Raw genomic sequence first — 19,339 nt, 5'->3', positions numbered from 1 at the left:
ACGGACTTAGAGGATAGATGTCTTCCCAACATTTTTAGCTCTTTTAATTCTAAGGAACGTTGCTGAAGAAAGTTTGTAAAAAAAATTAGTTGTTTAGAAGTTAGAAGCAAATGAAAAAAACACCCTTTTCGAAAAAATGGCAACTTTGATGAAAAACTTCCGGAAAAAATTTTGTATAAAACCATCGTGATAACTTAAAAAACTAATGATGCAGTTCGATTCGCAGGACCCGAAATAGGGTGAAACCATCGAATTTTGCCATGTTTTTTTTTTTTTTTGAAAAAAACTATCACAGTGTAATAAAAAGAACTGTTGAAAAAATAATTAATTTTATTTTTGTCGTTCTAACATAGTTTTGAGTGTTTGGAATAGCTTTTTTTCACAACTCTAATTTTAATGTAATTTTGGTGTCTAATTTTTATCGCTACCTTATCATCAAGTTTTATTCAATCGATTTTCTACATATTGGTAACTCAGAAAATGTTTGTATTTATAACATTTTATGGTTGACGTAAGAATATTAAAAAAGTTCATCTATATTTAATGTTTAAAGAACATTTTAAATTTGTTTTCAAACACGATTCGTCTTAACCAAAATCGTTTTCTAGTATGCATGGGCCATGGCCATTTTTTGCGTCAAGATAGATTGACTAGAACGTAGATAGTTGAAAGTGTCAGTCTCTGCTTACGTAAAATTGGGTAAACTCTAATAGCAATGAATATTAACACCGCTCCAAAATACTCTTAAATGTAGAAAATACTCTACATTTATGAGTAAATATCACTCAAAAAGGCAAAGCAACGTAAGCTCATTTCATTAAAGGGAGACCCGAGCAAACTATACTTCCAAATAGCTAGCATCAGCGATTATCCATATACATTAGCACTTTAGAAATTTTATAAATAAAGAGAACTGTCAGACCCAAAGGGCAGACACTCATCGATCGCATATCGAACTGCGAATATCTTCCGCCTTGGTGTTGCCTCCTTAATTAATCGAATACACGTTACATCAACTTTAGATGGTTCTAAGGAGTTCGTATGCCATCAAAAGGACCCCTAAACATTGTTCTCGAGTGGATCCAAGAGTCCTTTTAAATAAAGAGAGTGCGCTCAAGAACAATATTAATCCACACCTGACTATTCCTTTCTTTGCAATTTTATTCTCCGAATAACTGAGTTCAATCAAGGACCTTTAATTTCAAGGAAAAGGGATCATTCGAGAATGCAACGGGTTCATACAGAATCAGTGAAGAGAGCGGCACGAACATTTCAGCTAGACGGAGAGAAGACAATATCCAAAGAGGGGCATCCGTTCCGGCATTCTGTTGAACGATCCCCGATTGCAAAGAGAGTTGCAGAGCATCAAGTACCGAGTATTCGGGAAATGAAACGACCCACAAAAGAAGACGTTGTCCTCGCTAAGAGGACGCTGCTACAAGTAATCAACATGGATCCACCACCACCCTGGAACGAGGCTTGCCTCCTCTGGGAAAAAATCTACAAACTGGAAGAGATGGAACGAATCCAACAACAGAAACAGCCAGAAAATTAAAGCAGCCAGCTACAATCAAAGCAAATTTGAAAAATTTGAATAAACCAAAACTTAAGCCTTACTAAATTTAGCAGTTAAATTTTATATTTACGAAATAAAAACATAAACTTTGTATACTTAAATTTTCTACATTTATTCATTGTAAATATGGCAAACTCTTAAGTCAAGTCAGGCCTGGATTTTCGAAAAGGACACTTCGGGAAATAAGGTAAAGTAAAATAAAGTAAAGATTCAATGTCACATCGGTACGTTTATTATCAAACTTGGCCACTAACAATTAATATAATTATTGAAGGTTTAATTCTGATAAATTTGACTAAATCAAATAAGCATAAGCGACCCTCTTGTAGTTGTAGTTAAAGAGTGGCCAGGGCGGCGTTTTCGGTAAATCCGGCCCATATAAAGGGAAGTTATAGTGTGAAGACTTGATGCCATTCAATTTATGTCCAATACAAATCCAAGTTTGTCTACCAAGCAGTTTTAAGAGCAAAGCATTCAAATCTGGCATAAACAATAGTCAGCCACAGATCGTACGTTCATCAATAAAGAGAAAAATATTGAAAAACTCACACAATTTTAATGCGAAGACATCAATATGTAAACATTATCAATGTGAACTGATCAAACAAAATCCACAAAATTCTTTTACGAAAATACTTAAATTTGTTATTGAAGATGCCTTGTAACCGTAACAATAATTAAAATACTAGAGAAAGTATAGAAACAATTGTAAATAAAATAAATATAATTATAATTTGATACTAATTTCCAGCAAAATACCAAATGTAATCAAAATCGGACAAATAACAATCGAGTTATGCATATAAACGTTTTTCCATAAGGCCGGAGTTGGCCGTTGGCTGGTGGGGGCGCTAGGGTGCTCGTATGATTGAGTGAGCGAGATACTAAGATATGCTTGTAAAAAGCATGTGAAAATGCATTTGTTTAATAAAGTTGAAATATTTGCTTTACTGGTGTATGGTATACCTAAGTCGGCGAGACTTACTTAATTTTCATCAGAAATGAAGCTTTTTATTGTTTTAAACGACTTCTAATATGATTCCAAAAAATAAAAAAACTTCAGAGGACCTGATGTGCAATGTTTGTAACGTATGTGGAATGTGTGACCAATATACATATAACTCTGGATGGAACGGAGTTACTTATCTGAAAAGTTACAAAGTCCAAAGATACAACTCTTATTGAGAAGACCAAACACAAGATCCTTACTCCAACTTGAGGCAAACTAAAGTACATATATGTATGACACTCCATCGCTTTATAAAGCGAAGAACATTTCTTAGCGTTACTAACCGTAGTCGATATGTCGTTATTGAAAATAAGTTTGGGGTTCATTATGATCCCCAAATCTTTAACAAGCTAAGAAGATGTTTTAAGTCTCTTCAACGGAGAGACTGTCAAATTGGTAAGAACTTCTGTTAGAAGATACGACTTTTTATTCAAAGCAGTACAAGGAAAGATGTAATATCAACAATTTTTTTTTTTTAGTACATCCCATCTTTTACAGTTGTAGATTCTACATTTTATTTTGGTTTTTCAAATATTTGTTAGTAAATTTGGTTCTTTTTTTCAATTGATACCATAACAATTTCAAAAGAAATGGTTATTTAACTTACAATAAATTAATCCTTAATTAATTGTTTTGTCCAAAAGATCAATCCGTACAATGGCTCCACAGAGAACCAAAAAATGGAAAAAACTTTACCAAAAGGAACTCTACCGAAGTCAATTGTTCTATATGATCCAACACTTAAGGCACCGACATAGCAAAATTGATAATTTTCAATCGCATGTTTTCAAAAAATAATTCACCTTCAAAACTACAACTCCTTCGCGTGAAATTCCTTTAACGAGTGGAAGCGCCAGCAGATCATACGGTAAGTCAAATTGCTATAATGGGGCAAATCAAATGTAGATTTTGCCATTTGGACATGTCTAACGTTTTCTCAACTTAATGATTTTTGGATCAGCCATTAAAGCGCTTCCATTTTCATACCAAAGGGGCTATGTCGAATCTTCTCCAAAATTTACGAAATGAAATAACTGCAACTTTTGTCAGAGATTATAGCATTAGCAAGGGCTCCGATTCGTTATCTATAGGCGATGACTCTGACCTGTGGGAGCCCAGAAGTCCTTGGTCTATCCTTATAGATATAGGAATAAAACAAGACGTGTTAACTTATTGGGAGGATATGAAGACAGTTTATCCAAACCTGTAATCGGTGTCCTAAAATTACTAAAATAGTTCTACGAATAATTGTTTTATTTTGCAGTTTAAAATGTGTACTAAATGTACGCAATGTTAAGATAAAATTAAGTATTTGGTTTCCCTGAAATGAAAACGTATATGTAATACTTATGATGTACACATATAGAGGTTAAAATTATAACAGGAAATTCAAATTGTAGTCGATTAGTCTAATAGTTACCATTTCGAAATTGTTTGCATCCCTAATTACAATATAGCGAACATTGTTCAAATTCAAATATAACAATAACGAATTATTTTTAAAGTCCTTTAAAGAATTCAGTAAGTAGTATTAAGTTAACTTATGACTCAATAGAATAAAGAAGAATTTCCTGAGTCTGCTTCACAGCTCAAATCGTCTGGTACGATGGACTGATAGACCAAAACACTTCTACTTAAATTTAAATTGTACTTTTTTAAAAGGGTTTTTTGCTAGCTGCCTCGTTTTTAAATGAAAAAGTAATACCACATTCTATTTTTAGCTATTGTTTAAGATTTCAATGCCATCCTGATTACCATCATAAGAGTCTCGTAATCATTAGCTTAAATTTTGCCCCCAAATTGAGATTTCTGCCTCATTGCAAGTCTTTAATTCGTGACAGCCCCCTCTGATGACTGGATGATTAACTTTTTCCTTCTTCGGCTGAGTGGTGGTTGGTGGGGCGGAAAGGCGGTGGAGTAACATCTGTTGGTGCTCTTTCGCTTCTGCCCTTCTCGGAGGCAACACTTTGTAATTAAATTGTTTAAGCACACGTGTCGACTATCCGTGTGTTCGTGGTGTGGTTCGAGTCTGGCATTTATGCCGGGGTTCATTTAACCGTAATACTTTTTACGTTGACAAATGTGGCACATACTCGTTTTTCCACAGCCCCACAGCTAATCCACTGCAGGATGGGTAGGTGGCTAACCGTCTGCCTGGAAGCTACTGGATTGAGTGCCACCTCCATAACCACAACCAAACCACCTCCACCTCGACCTTCTCTCCAAAAAGCGATTTGCATGGCTTACGCTCTTCGCTGGTGTTTGTAATGGTTCATTGGCTTAATTGCCAACAATATGTGCGACAGTCCAACTGCCAGGGAGTCATCCGGACACGGACAGAAGCAGAAGGATAGCTATACAGCTTTCATCAAGTTAAGTCGATTCAACCGCAAAACGCGTTCATCCACCTTTATTCGATTGAGTAGATTTTCGACTATAAATATCTGCAAACATGTAAACATTATTGTATGCTAATAATTAATTTAAATCCAATCAATTTTAATTGTCATACCTGTTTCAATACTCTTTCAGGGTACAGGCAGCTCGTCAGCCATAAAACTCTTAAACTCTTTCGAAAATTAACATAATTTTTCCAAAGTTTAAAGGAATTCATTTTACTATTAAGCGGCTAATTTGGCCAATCTAGTTCACAATGACTAAATAATCAACTAAAAATTTGGAATGGAATCAAGGAATCGTTTAGGTATGAAAAAAAACACGAATTCTGGGTTTCTCGCTATATGGAAACAATTTCTACCTACTGAACAGCTTTATTTAATAAAGCAAGTGCAAATCAAATTTTTGACTTCGGGTTTGTTTTAGAGTTTTCAATGTTGGAAAGTTCAAAACCGTCAGGAAGACAGATTCTTGATGAATTCTAGTGCTGCAGGGTATTGTTTCCAATTTCAACAAGTGGCATCCAACGATATTGTATACAGAATTTTCAAATTAGCTATCAGACTAATTTTGCTTTTTTTTATATTATTTGAAACTTGAGTCCAGAGTCAATGAAAGCTGTAGGACGAGTAGAACAAAGAAACATTGAAGTGAACTAAGAAAGTCGCCGACTTTGGTATACCATGCACCATGTAAACAAATTTTTCAAATTTCGAAAACCAAATGTACAATGGTTTATTAAATTCTTCCTCCGTGCCATATTGCATATACTATCTCGCTCAGTCTTACAAATACAAAAGCACTCTAGCGCCATCACTAGCCTACGGCCACCTCCGCCCTTATGGACCGCCTTATGTATTTTGCATGTTTCTACTCTGATTTTAATAAAATTTGATAGGTTGGTAGAAATTGGTAAGACTAATTAGTGTACTGAATTTCAATTCTATAGTCAAATGAAGTAAGTAAGTAGTCTCGCCGACTTGGGAATACCATACACCAGGTGAAACAAATATTTTAAATTTCGAAAACCAAATGTATGTCCATTAAATTGTTTTAACATTCCTCATACCATATGCTATCTCGTTCACTCTACAAACACACGAGCACTCTAGCGCCGCCACTAGCCAACGGCCAATTCTGCCCTTATGGATCGCGTAGCAAAATACGTTCATACGCATATTTTGGGCATAGCGACATATCTCCGACGACATATCTCCGCCCAGTACATTTTTCTGGCGGAGATATGTCGCATTTTTAACGGCGGAGATATGTCGTTGTAAAACGACATATCATCGCCGGTGATCTGTGCGGAGATATGTCGTTTCAAAACGTCATATCTCCGCCGTTAGAAAAACGACATATCTCCGCGCGAAATTATGTCGTTTCAGAACGACATATCTCCGCGCGAAATTATTGTTGGGGTTTATTATTATATCATCGCCGGTGATTTGCGCGGAGATATGTCGTTTCAAAACGTCATATCTCCGCCGTTAAAAAAACGACACATCTCCGCGCGAAATAATGTCGTTTCAGAACGACATATCTCCGCGCGAAATTATGTCGTTTCAGAACGACATATCTCCGCGCGGAGATATGTCGTTTTTCTAACGGCGGAGATATGTCGGCGGAGATATGTCGTTACCCCATATTTTGTATGTTTCTTGACCGATTTCAATAAAATTTTGTAGTTTCGTTGAAATAGATAAGATTTATTAGTCTGCCAAATTTGATCGCGACAGTCAAAAAATTGCAATAGCCAATCGGTTTTTTCTAAATTATGGAGGCGTAAGTGGGAGTGGCAACATATTAAAATATATATATTCTGCGCGCATACTAAGCCAATATACATACTAAATTTGGTGACTTAAGCTTTGTTAGTTTTCGAGAAAATCAGTTTTGTTTAATTTGCGGGGGCGGAAATGGGCGTGGCAAAATTTTTATATAGTCAATATCTGCGCGTGTATTAAGGTAGCTTACATACCAAATTTGATATCGGTAGCTTTCATAGTTTTTAAAAAAATCTGTTGTTTGTAAATTCCGGGGGCGTAAGGGGGCGTGGCAAAAATTTGGAACAATTTTTTCTGCGCGAGTATATAAACCAAATTTGATGTCTCTATCTGCTATACTTTTTAAGAAAAACAGTTTTATGTAAATTCTGGGGGCGTAAGGGGGCGTGGCCAAAATTCCAATTGGCAAAATTTCTTAATAATCATAATTTGCGCGTATTCTAACGAGCCTATACCATATTCGGATGACGGACGGACACGGCTCGATTCATACTTTATAATTATGCGGTTGGATGCATGGTATATAAATTCTACGACTTACTCATTGACGTGGCGAATTATCTCCAAAATTTAACCAATCTGTAGAGTAAGCTCACTCTTTTGCTGAAATTTATGAGAGTTTGAAGTGTTCTAGTAAATTTTAATATAGTTTTTGAATATCCCTGTCTATTATGGACATTGCTTCCAGAATGTAAGTCATGCAATCGGTACGACGAGCTATCTGTTTACGTTTGTAACTGTCAAGAGTCTGCAGAAGACAGGGTCAAAGAAGCTTCCTTGTGGAATACAAAAAATATTAGTTTTTAATAGTTTTGTTTAGGGCCAAATTAATATAGCTTTGATGGGTGTAAATCCTTTTGTAAGATATTTGTAATAAATATTTTGATTATTTCAAAAACATCTTTAGATAAGAAGCTATAATTTTGCAGTTGCTTTTCGGTAAACCTCCTTAAGACTATTAAAATATTACAGGGTATTCAAAATGCGGAGGGGCCCTTTTATTTTGCGCGAGAGAAAGTCGTAATTTGTTTTCATTCGATAGTGCATAGTTTCCGCGAGGAAAAGAGAGAGGAGAAATGCGATAGACATGTGAAATTCTCTCAATTCTAAGTTCTCACAGAATGCAAAGACTATAAAAGCTGCCACCAAGATGCCAATTAAGTTTAGTTAGTACCAGCTACTAAGTTAGAATCAACAACATGAAGTGGCTGTCGCTTGCTTTCATTCTGGGCCTCTTGGCATTGGCTAGTGGTGAGTATTCTGACTACCTAAAAGTTTATAATCATAAAAATTATCTCAATTTATTGCTACAGCCAAGCCCCTCCATCCGGGCAATGTGATCATCAATGGCGACTGCAAAGTGTGCAATATACGAGGCGATTAATTTCAATTTCCTATTCGAATTCAGAAAATAAATACACAGTAATGGGAATTTAATTTTTTCCTCTGGTTTTATATTTGTCTGTACCACATGTATTTGGAAACATAATTTTTGGGGGGCTTATGATTGATTTTGTGCTCCTGCCATCAGCCACCATGGACATTGCAGTTACGACAGTCTCCGTTTATAATCACATTTCCAGGCGCCAAGGGGGAGGCTGTTGAAGGAATGTCTTAAGAAATATATCACTGAAACTTTTTAACCAACTCACCGCTGGCCAATGCCAACACGGCCAGAGACAATACAAGGCTGAGCCACTTCATTTTTGTTAAACAATTCAAGTCGAACTGATTCATTTGCCGACTCGCCTCAGTCTTTTATACAAAAGTGAGGCTACAAACACAAGTGCAAAGACAAAAAAAATATCAAGACGAATGTACACTTATATATGCGGGAAAATCCACAATAGATAAGAAATTTTATATATTTATATAAAATTCAGTTTATTCATATTCATATAATAAAGAAAAGAAAAGGCCAGAGACTTCTGCTTAAACGTTCATTGAGCCAAGGATACGATCACATCTGTCTGCTCAACTTGGGCAGATTACAACTTTAGACTAATCAAAAGGACGTTGCTATATATAACATAAGCTTAAGAGATAACGAAGTAGTCCACCTATGAGTTGATATACCATAATTCAGAGTCAAAATCCCTTATTTAGCCTAACCAAATTGCAATTCGATTTATTTGCAATTCAGTGAGTAAAATATAACTGACTAGACTTAGGAAAATGCTTTACATTTTAAATAGAAAGCATTCGGTATATACTTTTACATATATACCTACCTAAAACTAAGTGAAGAGATAAGTGCTGAGAGATTTGAGATTGCCTAAGTCAAGTATTCGGAATTTGCAATCAGAGATGCAGTTCAGTTGAGTTCAAGGCGACAGAGTCGTACAATATTTTCAATGTCTAACAATAAGTATTAAAAATACCTATATACAGATGTATATTAGATTCCCCTAATCAAAAAGAAATCATGTTTGTAAATGTTTTTTGTTTTGATGCTTAGTTTATTTTTATCATTTGTTTAATTTTCAAAGTTTAACATGTTTTTTTAGTTTTGTGATGTGTACGTTAATTCTATTGTAAAACTATTGAACATATTTTTGGCTGTGTGGATGATGCTTTAGCCAGGTGATAAGGGTCATCGTCCGGATTCCTAGGCCCTCACATTGCAGACCCGGCAGTCGCCATTGATAATCACATTGCCAGGATTTAGGGGAGTGGCTATAAGCAGATTCATAAGTATATACAGTATATATAAATTAGTGGAGAACTCACCATTGGCCAAAGCCGCCAGCAGACCCAGAACGAAAGCAACCGAAAGGAATTTCATGTTTTTGTGGTTTGTTGTAGTTGTCGTTGTTGCGGAAAACTAATGACAAGTTTGCCAAGTGCCTTAGCTTTTATAGGAATTCATCTACTGAGGGCAACAACTTGTTGTTTTCCCATCATCACTTCTTATCAAACCCACTGGGGTATCAATGAGACTTAAACTCGGATTTTCCCAAGCCTGAGAAATTCCCAGTCGACTGAGTGTTTAATCCCACCAATTCGAGTGATAACAACACGGGGCAAGTAATTCACGTGCTAAGATCAGGTTTAGGGTAATGAAAAAACGGGTCGGTCTATTAAAATGAGATTTCATATGTATATAAATAAGTATTTCCACGTATTAGGAACCCGTTCAGAGTTGTTTACCTAGAAATTTACGTTGTTGCATCTAAACAATTACGCATTTAAACTTAGTTCGTCTTACTTACGATTAGTGTGAAATGACAAGATTCATAATCATATGCAGAAATGTATTTTTCAGGTGGGCTAAGAATCTTATTTAAATGTTCATTAGAAACATGTATCCATCCATTAACTCAAAGTTTCTATCGAAACAGCATACACTTTGTAATAAAAAGTCCATAAATTTTTATACTTGATACTGATTATTTATTTTGATATGCTCTTAGTATTGATCAAGTTATTGTACTATGACGCACAAACGTGATGACTTTAAAAATGAAAGTAGCTCAAGGATCTTTAAACTTTGAGGATATTTAGAAACAACATAAAACCATTACTGTGCCATTAAGTAAAATAATAATATTTAAGCATCTTTCTGGCACATAAAATAATCTAATTAACAGTTTTTATTACACAATGTGCTGAAAAAATGAGTCAGGTGCATTTAATTGCGGTGACTGTATCTTAAGAGGGCATAACAAAGTGATGTTGTCCAACAGCTTACGTCAATAAGGTAGGGTAATCAGCCAGCCCTGGTGCTTGCATTGTTTTTCCGCAGCTTCTTGATAAGTTGGGTCTGATGCGCTTAAAAATAAATTGTATTCCAATGACGTCTTACGATTCTAATGTATTACTAAAAAACCTTATTTCATGCCTCCTTCTATATATTGTTTATTTCTGATAAAAATTAGCGGTAAATAAATGTTTTGAATTTCAATTTGTGTTTGCTTTTTGAACTAAAAGTCCAATAGTTCCTAAAATGTTCATAATGTATATAAGAAAATATGCAAAGTTGAGATCGGTGGTTAGTATAGTTTTATTGAGTTATTTCTTAAGCAAACTTTTTAATACAATATGAAATAGATAAATTTTATCTATATAAACTAGTCGGTACATAAAATATTTAATTCACTGAGCAATATCAGTTTCAGTTTTACACTGGCGGTCATGAAAACCGAACCACTGGCAACACTGCCAAATAATTTGAAATTTATGGGAATCTCATGATGGGTTTCCAATTAAATAGGAAGTTTCCCTCGTTGAAGTATTGTTGATGGCATCGAAATTTGTGTTGCCATTTTGGCTTATTTTGAGCTAGATCTGTATTATTTTAAAATGAAATAGCTTGGAAAGTGGTTAAAATGCTTATAGCTTGAAATCTAGCTTTTTTCAAAATTCAAAAAGTTTATTTCGGCTTTAAAAAAATTTCTACATAAAGATTTTTTAGAGATTATAAAGTATTTTTATGATCATTTAAAGGGGCAAATCAAACTTAAATAATATTTCTCGAAGACTTTTGGTATTTTGTGCAATTTTGTGCCTAAATTTATGGTTATATTTCGTTTGGTTCGTATTTGGTCATTCTACAGCGATATTGAGCGATATTAAGTTTGAGAAAATGCCGAAAGTTACTTATAAACAACATTTTCGCGAATTGTGGACTACTTTTGATGTCCCACAGACCCCACAAAACCATATTGCTCTTTTTGTAAAGCGACAGTTGGGGCTAAACTATGCGAATTGCGGCAGCTTGTTGCTACCAAAAAACATGTCGCATGCATGCAAGGCAATACGCAAACAAACAAAAGTCAATTTGTTCTAAAGTAATTAAAAACAGAAGAACAAGAGGTTGCATTGTGTTTATATATTTGATATATATCAATAAAATAAAATTTATATTAAATGTTATTTTTAAGCTTTTTTTTTAATATTTAGCTTATTCTAGCTTATTTTTTCCTTAAATCTAGCTTATGGTGACTCTTAATTTCTGGCAACACTGGTCAATAGCGAAATGGTGTCAAAATATAAGCAATTGAGCAGTGAAACGCAAGTCGTTATTGACCCATTAATGGAGGAAGGGCTGACTTATAGGCAAAATGCTGATAAAATGATAGAAATGCTCTCATTCAACGTTTTGTGAAAAAAACAAAACTTTCGGTCGATCGATGGTTACTGCAAAAGTGAGGAAAACGCGTCTTGAATGGGATAAACATCATAACGAGAGCCGATTTAACCTGCAGTGCGCCGATAACTTGCCGTATAAGGAAAATTGTATCGTGAAAATTTTCTTATTTTTATCTGAACGATTCCAAGAAAACATAAAATTTTCAATTGATGCGGTTTTTATGACCGCCAGTGTAGTTCACTGATTCGAATCAGAAACTACAGAGGCTGCCTGATAAGACTTTTGTCCATTTGCAGTGTATTTAGCACAATGAGATGGTTACAAGTATGAAGTTAAATCTGAAAATGTAATGGTAAATAAATTTTCATAAGCAAGAGGAGTAAAAGCTAACTTGAGTGGTTTTTCTTGCCCTCTTGTAACACAGAAAACAAAGCTATCATTATTCTGCCATTATTATCTCCTAGCCTTACCACACCCAAGAGTTTTTGTTAAAAAATTACCACAATTATATTATAATTAATATAATATGCATGTACTTGGGTCCAAATGTAAGTACCCCTGCAGTCTGCAGGGCTTCCGTTCTGCAACAGTAAACGCCACTTGGCCCGACTTTCTTGCCAAAGTGAACGACTCACTCACAAAACGTTAAAACGGGTTGGGGGAGATGGAAACGGTAAGGATAAATGTGGATGTACATGGAAAAAAAGGGGTGTCAGTTTAACTCCGATTCGTAAGCCACTTTCACTGCCTGTCGACAGGCAGACAAACAGACAGACGAGACGAACAAAAAAGACGTCATAATGAGATTGAAATGAAATGCACACAAAACGAAAAAGAATATAAAAATGAAATTACACAGTGCGTATGCGCAATAAAATATGGTGGAACATGGAAGGGGTTTGCATTGGGTGCAAAACAGAAGTAAAGCAAACAATCCCCACGGCTAAAGTTGACGCGCCAAGATTTAAATACGCTTTCCAACTAAATTCTTTATAAAATTCATGGAAAGGTTCTTCAATCTACAAAATTCAGTAAACTCTACCGAATACTGCATCAGCATATAATAGAACAAAATCCTAATTACGAGATTTCTAACCTAATAATTTGATTTGGTTAGGAAATTACGACAATTGATTAAAATTCACCTAAACGATTAGAATTCGAAAAGTTTGCATAGTTTTTGGAATGGGCTTACTTTGCTCTTCCATTGAACCTTCTGATGGCACTTGGCCAAGTCCACAATCTCCATTAGATAGGGTATCAAAATGAAATTAATTATAAGTGTGGCGCTTCAGTGCACTCAGAAAACCAATAAATCATCGGAATTCTGTGTTTTTGTATGTATCCCTCTATCTTTCTCTCATTGTACCTCGTTCTGCCTCTCATATTTTAAATTAATAAAGTTTTCACAATGAAAAAGGGACAAAGAAAATGTCAAATTGCTGACACAATAGATTCCAACAAATAGAGACATATATACTTTTTACTTGTAAATTAAAATGAGGTTTATTTTATGTGTGTTTTAGTGTTTTTTTTTAAGAACTAAATTTAATTTGTTTTAAATATTCTATTGCTGTTTGAGGTAAGCTCCCACCACACTTCAACTCTCAGTCCTGGGTTTCCATTCTCTGCTCACTTTCCGCCATGGACATTGCAGTATTTGCAGTCCCCGTTGATGACCACATTGCCGGGATCAGGTGACAAAGGGACAGCTGAATAGAAGCAAAAGATCATTGTTAGAAACGACAAATTCGCATCATTTCAGTTCTGAATTAAGACTTACCATTGGCCAAAGCCAAAAGACCCAGCACGAAGACGGTGACAACTGAGAAGAACTTCATATTGATTGTGTTTTGTTGTTTTGATTGATTCCCGTTCAATGGTTAGCGCTGAACTGATGCTAATTGCAACCATTAGCTCGATCTTATATACCCAAACAAAGGCCCCACGTAGCTGGTGCAAGCTGAGTAGACTTGATAGCGAGATTGAGGGAAAATCCCATTAGAACACTGGGACTGGGGCATTGGCTTTGGCATTAAGTGTGCGGCCTTGTTTTGTGCTCTCTCTCTCTCTGTCTGCTTACGCTTAAAGTGCATTTACCCAAGACCTAATTTATTTGTTCATTCTGAAGAATTTAGCTAGAAATTAGGATAATTATAAATTGATATATCAATCGATTCGTGGATATGTAAAATTAAATTTGAAGTTTATTTTTTTCCATTTCGTATAAATGTTTTGACACCTTTTGGTCTTCCCATTTGAAGACTATATCTATGTAGAACAATCCAAATTTCAAGCAAGTATCTTAAGCTAAAGCTAAAGAACCAAGTTTATATACAGTGAAACCTCGATATAACGAATCTGAGGGGGATCGCAAAATTATTCGTTATATCTATTGATTCGCTATAGGTACTGAAATGTAAAACCTTAGTCCTTTCAAGGGACTTAACAAAAAATTCGTTATATTGGGTTTTTCGTTATAACGAAGTTCGTTATATCGAGGTTTCACTGTATATATCTACATTTGTATACTATGAAAGTGTCAATTTGAAGCACAGCTTCCTTTTCTTGAGTACTTCCAATCAATTCCAAATTGAGTATATCAAAAATTGCACCACTGTGCTGCGATTAAAGTAGCCCTCTAGTTTATTTGAAATGTTTTATTGATAGTTCTTGGAATTGTTTACCATAGCATACTAAAAGATAGAATCAATTAGTGATAAGACTTTCTTCTTTAGTGATTCCATTCAACTTTTGCTTGGGTATTAAATTCAATTATTTAAAAATTATCTGATTTCATTAATTTTGAAGTATTTCAAACAAATTGATGATTTTTAGACCTGAACTTTATCCAGCTCAGCAACTTTGAACGCATCCTTTATGTAGAGAGTTACCTGTTCCCTGTTGCCTTGAATATTCTATATAAAATCTGTTATCTCTATTTCAAGGTAGGTTAAAAGTTCAGCTTTGTCTCGCTGTGTATATAGAGGTAAGCAGAATTTAATCAACAATCTGGGCAATTCCAGTTTGTATATAGGAAAAAGTAAAGAATTATGTTGTCTCGCCGACTTCTGGATACCATGCACCAAGTAAAACAAATGTTTTAAATCAATAATCGCAAATGTATTTATGTGTGTATTTAAAATTGTGTTTATCGCTCTATGTCTTATAGACGGACGGAGAGACTGATCAAGAATATCTATATTTTTTGGCGACTTTAATATACCAATTCACGTTAAGGGTGCATGGTATAAAAACTAAATACAATACAGAAATCAGCATATATATAAATAAATTTACGCTCTGAAGCGCATTCTCGACAAGCTAAAGCCAGTCGGGTCGTCGCTGTTGACGGGTATAAAAAGGACTGCGAAGTGGACGAGTGAATTTGGATTCAAAATGAAGTGTTTCGCCCTGCTTTTAGTTGCAGTGCTTTCGGTCCAAGGTCAGTAAAGAATAGTGATAGAGAGAGCACATGAAAGATCTCTGATAAACTTTCGCTTCCAGCCGGCAAGGTGACAATCAAGGGCACTTGTGTCGACTGCAATCAGCCGGAGACAACCACGCCAAGAGCACCGCAGCCAAGCCGCGGATCCAGTGGTGGACATGGACGGCATCAGACAACGATTAAGCCGAAGCCTTTACCCGCCCGCCGCGTTGTGAGCCATGCGGATAACGATGATGACGATTGGAGCTTGGGTGGCGGCAATAGCTGGGGACTACATCAGTCAATTGGCGGGGGACGAGACGGAGGTGTGTCCCAGCATATCACAGGGGGTCACCGCTATAAGCGCCAATGGGGGGGACGTCAAATAATCCGAACCGGCGGCGGTGATGGGGATGGCGGCTGGGGCGGTGGTCCTATAACTACAATTGATTCTCGTGGCCAACCTGGAACATTTGTGCGGAATAACGACTGCGTCGGTTGCAATATACGTGGTTAGACCACCTGAGATTATCTGTGAAACAGAAAGAAAACAAAATAAATACACTAATACATCGATATTGTGGTTAAACCCAAGTGATGTATTCCCCAGAATTCTCTCTCGAACCGGTTTTAGTTATGCAAATTGATTCTCTCGCTTATCTTAGCCTCTTTCCCTGCTCCGAGGGGCAACAAAATCTGGTTTCCCCTACTGATAACACCTAAAAATTGGTTGCCTGCTGTGTATATAAAGCTTTGCCTTGTTCAGCTCCTGCCGTAGAACCGACTGAGACTTCACTCACTCACAATGACCAACCTAAGCCTAAGCCTTGCGTTTGTTGTCCTCACCGCCTTGGTGGCCCAGTCAACAGGTATGCGATGACAGGATTAAACTGAAGGCATCACCTCGCTTTATGTTGCCTCTCTCTCTCTCTCTTTGTCTGTTTTCCTAGCTGGTAAAGTGATTATCAATGGCAAATGCCAGAACTGCAGTCCTCCAGATGCAGAGACTTTAGTTGTGGGTGACAAGGTGTACAAAGGAACTCCCGGACATGGCACGGTCATCATAGGAGGTGGCTCCAGCGGTGGTGCCGCTGCGGGTGGTTCTGGATCTCGAGCTCCCATTCAGGATCGCGTCATAGAAGATGGTTATAGTGGCCGTTTGCCCGGAGGAACTTATCTTCATAACAAGGATTGTGTCGGTTGCAGTATTAGCGGTGGTGGTGACTGATAAATAAAGCACTTAAAGACAAAAATTTTCGTCAAGTCTTGATCATTCTTTGTTTTGATAGAGGGTATCTTCCAGTCGAGGCACCGATTTGAATTTATTACTATTTAATTTTCCCGTTCTCCCAAAGAAAACCTATAAATGTGGACTAACCTGTCCTAATAAATTGCTCAGTAGGTAGTGTTTCTTTCGTATCTATTCCAGGAGATATTCCATCACGAGTTTATCTCTTTTAGTTTAGGTTCTACTTTTATTAACATAATTTCACTCTCGAATGCATTTAGTGTGGAGACTGAAATCAAGTACAAGTAGTACTGGAATGAAAAAGTGATCGTGAAAAATACTTATTGTATCATCTTATGGTTTAAGCTCTAACCAACTCTATCATGTTAGTGTTTTTACTGATAGTTAAGACATACAAATGTATGTACATATATCTTGTTAATAATGTAAATTAAAATTAAAGACAAATAATCCGAATTCCCTATAGAGAAGCTTAAAAGCTCTTTGGTTTATGGACCACTGAAAAGGGGGTTTCTGACTTATGAAAAGGGAAAAACCTAAAGCCATCATCGGCAATTCCACTTTAATATATTCTAGGTTTTTTTTTTGCATTCTAGTATGACTTATCGCGTGGATGGGCGCCGACCCCGGCTTCTGTTGCTGCTGCTGGTGTTGATTGCTTATAAAAAGCACTGACAAATGGCGAAATCTTAATCAGAGTGTCACAGTCTTTGCTTGTAGCTACAATGAAGTGGATGAAAGTGATATTTGTTTCGCTGCTGTCGCTTTTTGTCTTGGTGGATGTTGCATATGGCGGTAAGTAATGAAAATTAATGGCAATATTTCCACAATACTCCAACAAAGTAAATCAATTTTCAGGCCGTATACAAATTCCAAAGATAACCATCAAGAATGGTGATATAACAGTCCATGGAAATTGCAATCATTGCACTGCCCGAGCCACAAAAAACTCAGCGCACTTGTCCATGAAGTTCACTACGACCAGTAGAAAGGTGGTGAGGAGAAGGGGTTAGCAGCAGGATGTTATCCAGGATTGAACGATTGCCATTTATCAACAAATAGTTAAGTTATTTATACTTCAGTAAAACATTTCAAATGCCAAAGAATGTGAGGCCATAATACAAAAATAAATATCTCACATTTTCATAACAGAGAAATGAGTCGAAAATTTGATTAATTTAAGTCTCATATTTGAGGAAAAGTAATGACTAACTCTTTATTTGCAATCTCTGCGTGTTTGTAGATATTTTTCCCCTACGTCAATCCCTGGAAAACTTTGTTGATTGAAAAAATCAAAATTTCAAATCAAGCTCAATCCATCAAATCTTTTGTATCAATTGGGTTTTTAAGAAACTTTTGAAATGAAAAAGTAATTAATACCATATAAAAATGAATATTAAGAAAAATTTTTTGTAAAACTGAGGACTAGTTCCTACCTACGTTATGCCTAGCCCTTAAGAGAAGGCAAACACCTTATCAGATATTTTGACTTGGAAGCCACCCAAAAATAAAACCAGATTGCCGGGGCTAACTTCGACCGCGTCAAAGTTTGTATACCCTTGCAACTTTTTTGGTAACTTTTTCCTTACCTATAGCCATCAAAGTGGAAAAACGTTTAAGCTAAAAGGGCTAATGTGTCCGAAAGAACGCCCTACAATCTTAGTTTTAATAAATAACGAAATAACGAAGATATTGATCAAAGTCACTGTTTTCCACCGATCGTTCCTATGGGAGCTATATGATATAGTTACCCGATCTTGATAAAATTTGGAATAGTCGTTTATATGTGTAATTAACTTAACAATATTAAATTTCATGATAATAGATCAGAAAATAACAAAGTTATTAAGAAAAGTCTCTGTTCGTGACTTTGCCATTTGTATGGGAGCTATATGATATAGTGGTCCGATCCGGCTGAATCCGAGATATACAACGCCTGCAATATATACAAGCCTACATGCAATTTCAGCTCTGTAAGTCCAACGGTCTAGGAGGAGTTTGCGTTGATCCAGACGGACGGACGGACGGACGGACGGACATGGCGATTTGAACTCGTCTCGTCGTGAATATATATACTCGATCAAGAATATATATACTTTATATGGTCGGAGATGCTTCCTTCTATGCGTTGCACACTTTTGACCGAAATTAATATACCCTTTTTGCAAGGGTATAATATCTCACACAAGTCGAGATCGCTGAAAAAAACCTTTAAAATTTTTAATAAGTTTTAATTAGTCGGCCCTAATAGAGTCAAATATAGAAATAGAGTCTGCGATGAATCTTTTAGAACTAGAAATAACTCCGTGCTTGATTTGACAAGCTTTTAACAAGCTTAAAAATTAGAAAACCAAGACAAAAGGGTACAATTTCGAAGTACTATTGACCAATTGATACCTGAGATTTATATCTATTCAATATTCCATGATTGAGAACTTGGATCACAAAGGTCTATCTATTTACCTATTCGAAACTCTTGATTTGCCAAGTGAGCAGATGAAAACTAATTTCAAAATGTGTCGCAAAATTTTGTTCTAAACAATGTGTGACTGTGAGTGAGACTTTTCTCACATGCCTATTACAAGCGCTCCGTGAATTTGTCATAAAAACCAGGTTAAATTGTAAATCATTTTAGAATGTGGCGGATGGGAGGGTGGCACGAGTTGGTTTTCCATTTCGGGATATTTTATGCTTCATTGGTAAAATATATTTCACAAGGAGAAAACACATAAAAATTGCCATCATATTTGACTTTGGAAATGGGTGGAAAACGCGCCCGTCCATGAACAACCCGTTTGGCCA

At 36.0% G+C, this 19,339-nt stretch overlaps 4 protein-coding genes and 1 non-coding gene across 5 annotated transcripts; 3 read left to right on the top strand and 2 right to left on the bottom strand.

Annotated features, from left to right (window-relative positions):
• Window positions 1-8,201: 8,201 nt before the first annotated feature.
• On the bottom strand, window positions 8,202-8,893 carry LOC26530049. The gene is made up of 2 exons (XR_006953907.1): window positions 8,422-8,893; window positions 8,202-8,367 (listed from the first exon to the last, which is right to left on the bottom strand). It is a non-coding gene; the product is annotated as an uncharacterized LOC26530049 (transcript).
• A 337-nt stretch (window positions 8,894-9,230) lies between these two features.
• LOC6652405 lies at window positions 9,231-13,790 on the bottom strand. Its single transcript, XM_047009858.1, has 2 exons — window positions 13,645-13,790; window positions 9,231-9,445 (listed from the first exon to the last, which is right to left on the bottom strand). Exons 1-2 carry the CDS (start codon window positions 13,773-13,775, stop codon window positions 9,310-9,312), a joined length of 267 nt encoding a protein of 88 aa, XP_046865814.1. The 5' UTR covers window positions 13,776-13,790; the 3' UTR covers window positions 9,231-9,309.
• A 1,410-nt stretch (window positions 13,791-15,200) lies between these two features.
• On the top strand, window positions 15,201-15,912 carry LOC6652406. The gene is made up of 2 exons (XM_002074729.4): window positions 15,201-15,306; window positions 15,369-15,912. The coding sequence occupies exons 1-2, from the start codon at window positions 15,261-15,263 to the stop codon at window positions 15,803-15,805; spliced, it is 483 nt and encodes a 160-aa protein (XP_002074765.1). The 5' UTR covers window positions 15,201-15,260; the 3' UTR covers window positions 15,806-15,912.
• Window positions 15,913-16,069: 157 nt separating this feature from the next.
• On the top strand, window positions 16,070-16,541 carry LOC6652407 (bomanin Bicipital 1). Its single transcript, XM_002074730.4, has 2 exons — window positions 16,070-16,157; window positions 16,239-16,541. The coding sequence occupies exons 1-2, from the start codon at window positions 16,094-16,096 to the stop codon at window positions 16,514-16,516; spliced, it is 342 nt and encodes a 113-aa protein (XP_002074766.1). The 5' UTR covers window positions 16,070-16,093; the 3' UTR covers window positions 16,517-16,541.
• A 670-nt stretch (window positions 16,542-17,211) lies between these two features.
• Window positions 17,212-17,694, top strand: LOC6652408. The gene is made up of 2 exons (XM_002074731.4): window positions 17,212-17,332; window positions 17,396-17,694. The coding sequence occupies exons 1-2, from the start codon at window positions 17,263-17,265 to the stop codon at window positions 17,548-17,550; spliced, it is 225 nt and encodes a 74-aa protein (XP_002074767.1). The 5' UTR covers window positions 17,212-17,262; the 3' UTR covers window positions 17,551-17,694.
• Window positions 17,695-19,339: the final 1,645 nt, after the last annotated feature.

Source organism: Drosophila willistoni (genome assembly GCF_018902025.1).
Source record: "Drosophila willistoni isolate 14030-0811.24 chromosome 2L unlocalized genomic scaffold, UCI_dwil_1.1 Seg168, whole genome shotgun sequence".
Classification (NCBI taxonomy): domain Eukaryota; kingdom Metazoa; phylum Arthropoda; class Insecta; order Diptera; family Drosophilidae; genus Drosophila; species Drosophila willistoni.
The sequence above is the reverse complement of the archived record's forward strand: the minus strand, read 5'-3'. Positions and strand labels throughout refer to the sequence as shown.